The 10,000-nt window shown below is 40.7% G+C and overlaps 2 protein-coding genes across 5 annotated transcripts in view; one reads left to right on the forward strand and one right to left on the reverse strand.

Annotated features, from left to right (window-relative positions):
- Positions 1-10,000, forward strand: part of LOC137999271 (uncharacterized) — a 333,030-nt gene that overhangs the window by 36,319 nt on the left and 286,711 nt on the right. The window lies entirely within an intron of this gene.
- LOC138000816 (uncharacterized) overlaps positions 2,954-10,000 on the reverse strand; it is a 173,005-nt gene continuing 165,958 nt past the window's right edge. For 2 of the 4 annotated variants that reach the window (XM_068847474.1, XM_068847473.1), the window contains exon 15: positions 2,954-4,829. In XM_068847474.1, the coding sequence (XP_068703575.1) occupies positions 4,501-4,829 (329 nt within the window). In that variant the 3' untranslated portion in view covers positions 2,954-4,500. The remainder of the gene's footprint in view (positions 4,830-10,000) is intronic. The other 2 variants (XM_068847475.1, XM_068847472.1) reach the window with 2 other exon arrangements.

The following is a 10,000-nucleotide window of genomic DNA, read 5'->3' on the forward strand; positions in this document are numbered from 1 at the left end:
TTACGAGATTGTTCAGCTAAGGCGGTGACTATTGAAGACTATTCGCGACTATTCATCACTATTCGTCACTTTTCGCACTGTTCGTATTATTCGCTATTCGCGACTATTTGCTGTTCACTGTTCGCTATTCGCTATTCGCGAGTATTCACTATTCGCTATTCGGGTTTTCCAGACACCCGCATCATTCGCGTGAAAAGTCTTGAGCGGCATGATGGTGTCTAAGCCAATCTTAATCGCAACTTACTTTCGCAATTGGTAGCCGAGTCAAGAACCGAAAAATCTGTGGATCCCAGATACCTACCAAGCTCACATTTACGGCTCGAGCGAGTGTCCCTACGAGTGATAAAACGACGACTGCTGGTAGTGCGCTTGCTCTTCGATTTAGGTTCCAATAAGACCACAGAATGATCAGAGAGACCAAATGGAGGAAAGATCTGTAAAAGTTCTTTGCTGAACTGGGGTATGTTGGGGAATGTATAATTAGATCCAGTGTGCGGTCACCTCTAGTAGGAACATGTACAAGTTGTTTTAACTTGAACTGCGTTAGTATTCGACTGATGGCATTCAGAGAGAACATCATGCCACTCCCACCCTAGAAGAAATCCTACCAAAGTTAACTGATGCTAAAGTATTTTCTATAGTAGACGCAAAGTGCGGGTACTGGAACGTGGTCTTAGATGAAGAATCTAGTTACCTCACTACATTCAATTCCCCATTTGGTAGATACAGTTTCAAGCGCCTACCTTTTGGGCTCAGCATGTCTCAAGATATCTTCCAGACTAAGGTAGACCAAACATTCGAAGGATGTGAAGACGTCGTAGGGATTGCAGACGACATTGTAGTTTTCGGAAAGAGCACAGAGAAACACGACCGCAACATGCATGCGATGCTAACGCGCTGCATAGATACCGGGCTTAAGCTAAACCCCTACAAGTGCTTCACAAAGCAAGACAAGATCAAATTCTATAGAGTAATTTGTGGCCAAAATGGTGTCCCGGCCAGACCCAGGCAAGGTCTCTGCTTTGAAGCCGATCTCTTCTCCTACAAATCGCCAGGAACTGCAAACCTTCCTAGGGCTAGCAAACTACATGGGCCCATTTATCCCAAACCTGAGTACACTGACAGCCTCATTCCGTAAGCTTCTGAAGGAGGACAACTGTTTTAAATGGTACGCAGCGCACCAAGAGTCTTTTTATCAGATCTAAGACTCTATCAGCAACGCGATCACTCTGACATACTTCGATCCAATGAAAGAAAGTACTCTTCAAGTTGATGCTTCAATGAAAGGCATAGGTGCTGCCCTCACACAAGACCGTAAACCTGTCGCTTTCGCCAGTAAAGCCCTAACAGATGCCGAGTCAAGATACGCAAACATCGAAAGAGAATTGCTTGCGGTTGTCTACGGGTGCGAGAAATTTCACTACCTATACGGCCGAAGTTTTACCGTTCACACTGATCACAAGCCCCTAGAAAGCATTTAATTGAAACACTTGACAGCTGCTCCCCCGCGTCTGCAGCGGATGCTACCCGACCATTTGCTACCAACAAGGCAAAGGCATGCTCATTATCACCAGAGAGTGAAGATCCTATCCCCGGCATGAACGTCCAAATACACGAGATCTTTCCTCAATTTAGTACCAGCATGTTTCAGAAGATCAAAGAACAGAGCAGTTTGGACGCGGAGCTCAATGCACTGAAAGAAATGATCCACGCAGGTTGGCCGGCACACATCTAGCAAGTCCTAACACTCTTAAAGCCATACTGGCCCTACCGGGACGAGCTATCCACCGAAGACGGAATAGTCATGAAAGCACGTCGTATTATCATTCCCGCCACGCTGCAGAAAGAGATTTTTTAAACTACACACGCCACACCAAGGAACCGAGAAAACCAAGCTGAGAGCTAGAACCTCAGTCTACTGGAGAGGCTTGTACAAGGACATAGAAGAAACCACAAGAACATGCAGTACATGTGAAGAGCTCCAGAATAGTCAGCAAAAGGAACCCCTAATCACCTCATCAGAGGTACCCCCAGGACATGGCACACCATTGGTGCTGATCTCTTTACTCTTGATGGCTCTGAATATCTCGTAGTTGCTGATTATTACTCAAAGTACCCCTTTGTTAGAATTATACCGAGTGGGCAAAAGCAACAGCAGCACAGCGGTCAAGTAGTAAGATCTGACAACGGACCACATTTTGCTGGCCAGGCCTTTCAAGAATTTGCTCGCGACCTCAGTTTTAAGCACATTACAAGCTCCCCCCCACTACCCTCGTAACAATGGGTTTATCGAAAGTCAAGTCAAGTCAGTGAAGTTAGCCCTCCTGAAGTCGGAAATGACCAAATCAGACCCTACTGAACATGTCGCTTCTTTATCTAAGAGCTACCCCCGTTGACCACAACCTCCCTTTATCTGCCGAGTTACTATTAGGGCGCCTAATCCAAGACAACCTCCCAAGGAAGATTTCAAGGGACCCATCAAGTGAAGACGTTATCTCCAGGCTGATCGAAAGACCGCATCTGCAGAAACACTACTATGATCGATCTGCAAAACCTCTTCCAGAGCTAGCTCCAGGGCAAAGGATCACTATTCAAGATCCAGCATCACAGACATGGAAACGGCCCATGTAAAGGGAAGACTAGTTGGAACTCCCCGCTCATACGCTGTAACGAATGCAACAGGCAAAGAGCTAAGGCGCAACAGAGCCCACATACGAGAAGCGCATCAGGAAAACAGAGCAGTGGAACCCGACTGGAATGAGCAGTCGTCAACCAAAGATTCCCCTACTATGTAGGAACCCTCTACATTAATTTAGACCGTGTACCTTGTGGTCATTGAATTATGTTTATGAACGTTTAGTCTATCATCCAGTTTGTCAAGCTTACAGGAAAGTAGGGATGTAATGATTTTATTGTACATCCAACAGTTGGCACTTCCGTTATTTTTATTTCCGGTGTTCATCCATGATGGTTAGCGAATTTTTGTACCACCCGCCATCATCAGGCCATGTTGCTGTATTAAAACATACATTATTGTATATTACGACTCGGAATCTTTACACCCCCTGGGAAACCCAGAACCCTTTTTCCACAGTGTAGGTCTCTCGCTAATGGAACTGTATTCATTGGCAAACGGAAAGTTATTGCCGGTGGTAATGAGTGAAAACTAACAGTACGGGACATTAATCGTGAAGTCAGTGGCCCGATTTAAAAAAAAAAAAACATTTTTTTGGCGATGGCTGATTTCGTGCGTTTTTTTTTTCGCGATTGGGAAAGTAGGAAAAAGAGTTAGGTAGCATTGGTTTCAAGCCATGCTAGATTTGAGGACTTCGTTACCTGTCACTGTTAAAGTGATGTTTAAATAATGAAATAGTGAAATTAAAACATAGCAAAAAGAAGACACCGAGTGAAAAAATAACTTTCAAGTATTTGAATTGAGTTTTATGCAACTGGGTACTTGCTTCTTGTTAAGGACTATGGATTGATTGATGGAGTGGATCTGTCGGCTCCGATAATTTGCAATTTTTCAGTCGATTTTAAGCGAAGCAGAAGTTGGAAAATTTGTAATTGACGCTGTGTGCAGTGGATCTGCAGAAAATGGACCAATTAATGGTGAAGGCAGTATTATTGTTCTCCAATTCCTATATGTTTTTGGAGAGTTCAGTCCTGTTAGAGCTCAATCAACAGCTCTATTTTTCCCATCTAATCGCCCTGTGGTGATACAGCCACTCTTTGCATTTCCGCCTCGACTAGTTCTTACACCATGAGTTATCAATATTCCTTAGGGCTGAAACATCGCAAAGTCACAAAATGGATCCATCAAATGAGTGAATTCATCAAGAGAGTTTTAAATTAATGTATATGCTCGAAGGTGAATTTCTTTTTCAAGATATCATTAATTTTAATACATGATGGAATCCATGCTAATATTATCCAGAGTGTCTATAGAACAGCTGTGAATGGCTAATACAAACTTTTTTGTCTTTCACATTTAGCAATGCTTCTTAAGTCTAACTTGGGATCTAAATAGTAGCTGAAAGGGTTAAAATCTATATTCCATTCCCTTTTCCAATTTTTACAAGCAACCACTGAAAATTCAGAAAAAACACGGGATAATAGTCACAAAAGTAATGTTACAGCACCCTTTACAAACATAGACTGCTCTACTTAAACAACAATACACAATTACTGTATTAAGACATTTAAAACTAATTAGCAAAGAGTATACACCCAAAAGAGACAATTATTACAATTTGATTTTTGAAAGTAATTCGGACTTGCCTCTTCGCTTTCCAAATTATTATAGAAAGAACATTCCCTCTGAACAAAATACTAATGTCTCAAGAGTACTCTAATTGTGATTACACACAATAACTGTCACCCTCAATGTTCCTTTAAATCAAATGCTATTCTCAACACTTTTCATGCGCAAATGCAATTGGCTGTCAAAATCGAATTGCCTTCTCTTACATTCGTTCGCCAACTCATAACGTATGTTCGTTAAATATGTAAATTATTCCTGTGGTACGTTTCTGCCTCCTGTACAGCCTTCTCCATTTCTTTTTTCCTCTCATCAAAAGGGTGTCCATTTCCTCCCATCACCACGATAGGCTGGAAGCGATGAGGCTGAATCTTCTCCACATTGAGAACACGAAAGATAACACGGTCTACTTCCTTGGGTAGCTTGTGACTCCAGCGGTCAGAAAGAAAATCCGGAATATCTTTTTTGCTGCCATTACAGGTGAAGAAAGCTGGTATAAACCGGCGAGTGTCAGGATTCTGGGCAATATTTCCCCGCACAAAGTTTAACTGACATTTGATTTGCAAGGCTAAGAATAAACAACAATGAAATTGTTAGCAAGAGGCGACTTGCATAACCACATGAGTTTCAGTTACTAAGACGATAAATTTCCTTATGCAGATTCCATTTTCTACTGTTTTGCAAGTAAAATATAGCAGAAGTCTACCTAATGGATAGAACGCATTCTAGACTTGATACTTAATTACCTCCTTGGAAAAATGACCAATAAAACAGTAGTCCCTAAAACGCAAAGTTATGATCAGATTCCCTTTTTCTAATATAAAATGTAATAAAATATATATAATCTATTAAAATACAAATGATCAAGTAATGCTATGATCCTCGCAGTCATGGACGCAATTTTAGCAACTGCGTAGAGAAGCTTGGAAAACTTAGGATTTCAACGGGGTTTGAATCTGTGACCTCGCGATACAGGTGCGACGGTCCAACCAACTGAACTATGAAGCATTTCGCTTTAAGAAGACCCATTAAAGGTATAAACTTTAAGAGACGCTTAATCAAAAGAATCCTTGTTTAGCATCACGCCAGATCTGGTAGCTGACATCACCGGTGCACAAACCTTCAGCGACAACATCATAGTATTTCACGGAACCCAAACAGAGGGTAATGCTGCGCTCTACCAAACTCTCCGCAGAGTCCATGAATGTGATTAAGTTGAACAGAATCGAGTTCTTCGGGTATATTTTTCTACGATTGGTCTCGCCCAGACCCTGAAAAAATATAAAGGCACTTCAAGAAGTTTCTGGACTTCGGTATGACACAATATTGTGCCCGTTTCGTACAGGACTTCGCCACCATTAGTGAACCCCTTTGCACTGTCAACCAAAGGGAAGTACAATGAAAAAAGCTTTTTACAGCTAGCTAGCGGTTGAAGGAATTATCGCCGACAGGCTATATCAGTTGGTTGAACATTGGACTACCATAAGAGAGGTTGTGAGTTCAGCTCCAGCCGCACCAACACTCATTGTCTTTAAAGAACTGGGGAGAAAGCACTGCTTTTGTAATGGTTAAGCTTTCAAGTCTTCTCGGGTAAGGACTATAAATCGAAGGCCCCAACTCACAATCTTAGTTACGGACGGTGCCTACTAATTTTGCCCCGGTTTATGATTATGCGGGAAATGTAGATCTTAACTTGTGTTATCGAAATCAAAAAGATAATTTAGTAATCGGAAGGCTATCGCTTTTTACACTCTGCTCGTGATGGAAGAGGTGGTGGCGTCGGATTGCTTTTCAAAAGTTCGTTGCCAGTTAACTCTCTATCGATGTTGCCGCACGTTACTGCTGTTTGCAAGTCTTCGTTCTTTCATTTACGCAATATTTTTAAGATTCGCAAGTTTCTTTCTTACGAAACATGTAAAACTCTAATTTATGCCTTTGTTACTGTAAGGATCGACTATTGTAACTCATTGCTCTACGGTCAGCCTAAATGTATCTTGAAACGTTTACAGAGTGTCCTAAATAGTGCTGCTAGGCTTATTCACCTTACTAGTAGATATGAGCATGTTACGCCGTTGCTTATCTAACTTCATTGGCTACCAATTGAACAAAGAATAACTTTCAAAATTGCAGTAATTACATTTAAGGCGCTTCATGGTGCTGCACCTAGCTATATCACTGATCTCATCAAGCCTTATACACCTGGTAGACTTCTTAAATCCTCCAATCAATTTTTGCTTTCTACATCTAAATTTAATCTTAAAACTTATGGTGGCCGGTCTTTTACTATTGCAGCACCTTCTGTTTGGAAGGCACTTCCATTCGAACTTAGATCTTGTAATTCCCTTTCTTCTTTTAAATCTAAGCTCAAGACTTGGCTTTTTAAAATTGGTTATGATGTTGTATAGAATGATGATGTTTTTATAGGATGACAATGTAGTTTTGTAGTTTTGTAGGTTTATGATTTTGTTGTTATTTTTATTATGTAAAGCGCTTTTGGACCATTGGGAATAAGCGCTCAATAAATACTGTATATTATTATTATTATCCTGGCTGTGCCTAACAAGGCTGTTTTCTGTAACAGTCCCGTTCTGATCGTAACACCTAGCTTCTCAAGCCATGCATCCAACCTCTTGCTTACAACTCCGAGTGCACCAACGACTACTGGAACTACTTCCAGATGCCTAATTCCCCATAGTCTTCCAATTTCTCTCTTAAGGTCCTGATATTTCTCAATCTTTTCACCTTCCTTTTCATACACTCTGTGGTCCCAGGGTGAAGCTATGTCTCTATGATTGCCTTGTTATTTTTCTTCTCAACAACAACAATGTCGGGTCTTCTGGCCTCGATAACATGGTCACACTGGATGGTCATATCCCACAAGATCTTACATTTTTCATTTTCCACTACCCCTTCCGGTTGATGTTCATACCATTATTATTATTATTATTATTATTATTATTATTATTATTATTATTATTATGTTTGTAAAAAACTTTAAAGTACAAAGCCTTCTTTCTCAAATTGAAGCTTGAATGCATGGTTGCCCCCAATTTTCTTTTTGAATACCAATGGTACTTACTAAGCTCTGCTTTCTCTGCATAATTTTAAACCGAGCAAAAATATACCTGTTTTATTTTTTTCTGAAGCATCTTAGTGGGCCGGAATCCTAAATCCTTGAATCTGATTGGCTAATCGCGCGCTCGTAGCCGGTCCAGCTTTTTACGATACGGACCTCGGTCCGAAATCTGTTCCGAACTGAAACTGTCGCGGCTAACAGCTGAGTTTCGTATTCCCGGTCATACTTGGGCGACTGCATTTAAGCGTGGCCAATGCAGGTAAAAATTCGGACAATATGGTGCATCACAGTTGTTGTGCTTTTAATTGCTCAAATAGCACTTACAAAAAGAAACAAGTTCAAAAACGTCCGGAATTAGAAAATATTGAGTTTTTCTTTTTCCCCCAGACAACAAAAGCACGTATTATGTCGCAGGAATGACCGAACGTAACAAGGCACACCAGGATATGTCCGGCTCATTTTAAAGGTGGGCTTGGCCCCACAAAATCTAATCCTGTGCCCACGATAACATCCAGCCTAAAACTCACAAAAGTCGTACCAACCCTGATGAGCGGAGACTTGGAAATGAAAAACCCGAGTTGAAGAAGGTAATATTATATGGAGCAGTCTGCCTCTTCGAAATAAGATGTTAGGGTGGAAGCAATGGGTCTCGGCTCAGACAAAACTAATTGTACCATTGAAGGAAACAGGAACCCTGATTGTCAGTCGGTATAGGTAGATGCTGAGGTGCAAACTGATTTAACAACTTCTGACATGCAATTCATGGACGAGTGCAAAGCAAGGCTAGAGAACAAGACTCAGCTGAAGAGAGATCTGTTGATTGAGGATGTCTGTAAGGACGATCGGTCCGTCAGATTTTACACTGGAATCCCCTCTTTGACTTGCCTACTTATGGTGTTTAACTTTTTTGCAGCCATTTACTGAAAAAATGAAATATTGGGATGGCAAGAAAAAAACAAGAGACAAGCTTATCAGGCTGTTCAATATTTCTTTCATAACGGAGGTCAAACAAATCCCAAGGTACCATTCATTATAAGTAATTCATTTATCAAATTATTTTTCTATAATATATATCTTTTTTTTTCATATACTGTAGATGTCCACAATAGTTTAAATTTTACAAGAGCAACTTGTGCAGAGATAAGGTCAGTTTAATCTAATCCACTTTGTTTCTTTTTAGGAAGAAAAAGACCGAAACAAGCCAGGGCCAAAACGACAAGTGCCGTTGTTTGCTGAGTTTATTTTAGTTCTCGTGAGGCTTAGACTGGGTCTGTTGGTTGGTCACATGGCTGACATTTATTCACTTTCTAAAGGATCTGTATCTAAAATCTTCACAACCTGGATAAAAATGCTCTACCATGTCTTCAAGGACATTCTGATTGCTTGGCCCACAATGCAGCAAGTTAGGAGGCATCTACCAAAGAGTTCTGAAACGTTTTCTCGAACAAGAGTAATTATAGACTGTACAGAAATAAAAATTCAAAAACCCACTGGCCCATCAGCACAAAATGTTACCTGGAGCAATTATAAAAGCCCAAACACCTTTAAGCTTCTAGTCGGAATTTTTCCCACTGGTGGTTTCACATTTGTCTCAAAACTGTGGTCAGGAGGTGTTTCAGACAGACACATCATAATGAAATCAGATCTCATAGAAAAATTGGAACCTAATGATGATTGTATGGCAGACAGGGGTTTTAACATAAGAGATTTGGTCACAAACAAAAGGGCCACTTTGAATATCCCTCCTTTCTCCAAAGGAAAGCAGCTTTCCACTAAAGCATGTACGAAAATGCGACGTATTGCAGCTGTGAGGATAGATGTTGAGAGGGCTATTCAAAGGTTGAAAGGTTTCAAGATCCTTCTGCCGATCTCCCTGGCTTCAGTGGCTGATCAAACTGTTACAGTGTGTGCTGCCCTTTGCAACTTAATGAAACCCTTAATGAAATAATGTGATGCTTTAGTGCTTATTCAGTCACATATACTGTCCTGATGGAATAAAACAATATAGCATTTTGGCAGTTGCTGATATTTTTTTTCAGCTTGACCAGAACTGTTTCTGGCTACCGAATGTGCACTTTAACCGCTAATCAGCTTATGCCAAACAAGTTAACATGCCATTGTACAGTTAAACATAGTTACAAACCCTGAACCACTACAGTTTTGTTCGGGGTAAACCAAATTTAACTCTGGGAAATACTATCTCAGGGAGCATTACTTCTTCATAGATCCCAATTAGTTTTAAAAGGATTGGTTTCCAGATGTTACGTGCTGCATGAAGAACTCCTTATTTGTGCCATATGCCATAAAGTAACCCCATTTGTATGTGGTGGAAAACATCTGATGACATAATTGGTAGAAATATTTATTATTCTTGTTGAGAATTAAACTGGATTCATTTTCTGTGCAGATTGATTGCTTAACAAGCACGTCTTTAAGGGTTTGTCCTGGCTTAACAGGATATGCTGACATGAACTTGCTGATGCAAAACCCACACTCCTCCAAGGATACACCGCTGAAACCTTTCTTGCTCATCTCTCAAATGAAAACTTGTGCAATTTCTTCTTCTTTTTCTAGGCCCTCTCTCATACCAGTTGTCTGTGGTATGTCTGAGTAGCCCATTACTTATTTTAAAGGCTTAGTTGGAGAAGTAGTGGGTTTAAGAC

This window comes from Montipora foliosa, chromosome 4 (assembly GCF_036669935.1).
Source record: "Montipora foliosa isolate CH-2021 chromosome 4, ASM3666993v2, whole genome shotgun sequence".
NCBI classification, from domain to species: Eukaryota; Metazoa; Cnidaria; class Anthozoa; order Scleractinia; family Acroporidae; genus Montipora; species Montipora foliosa.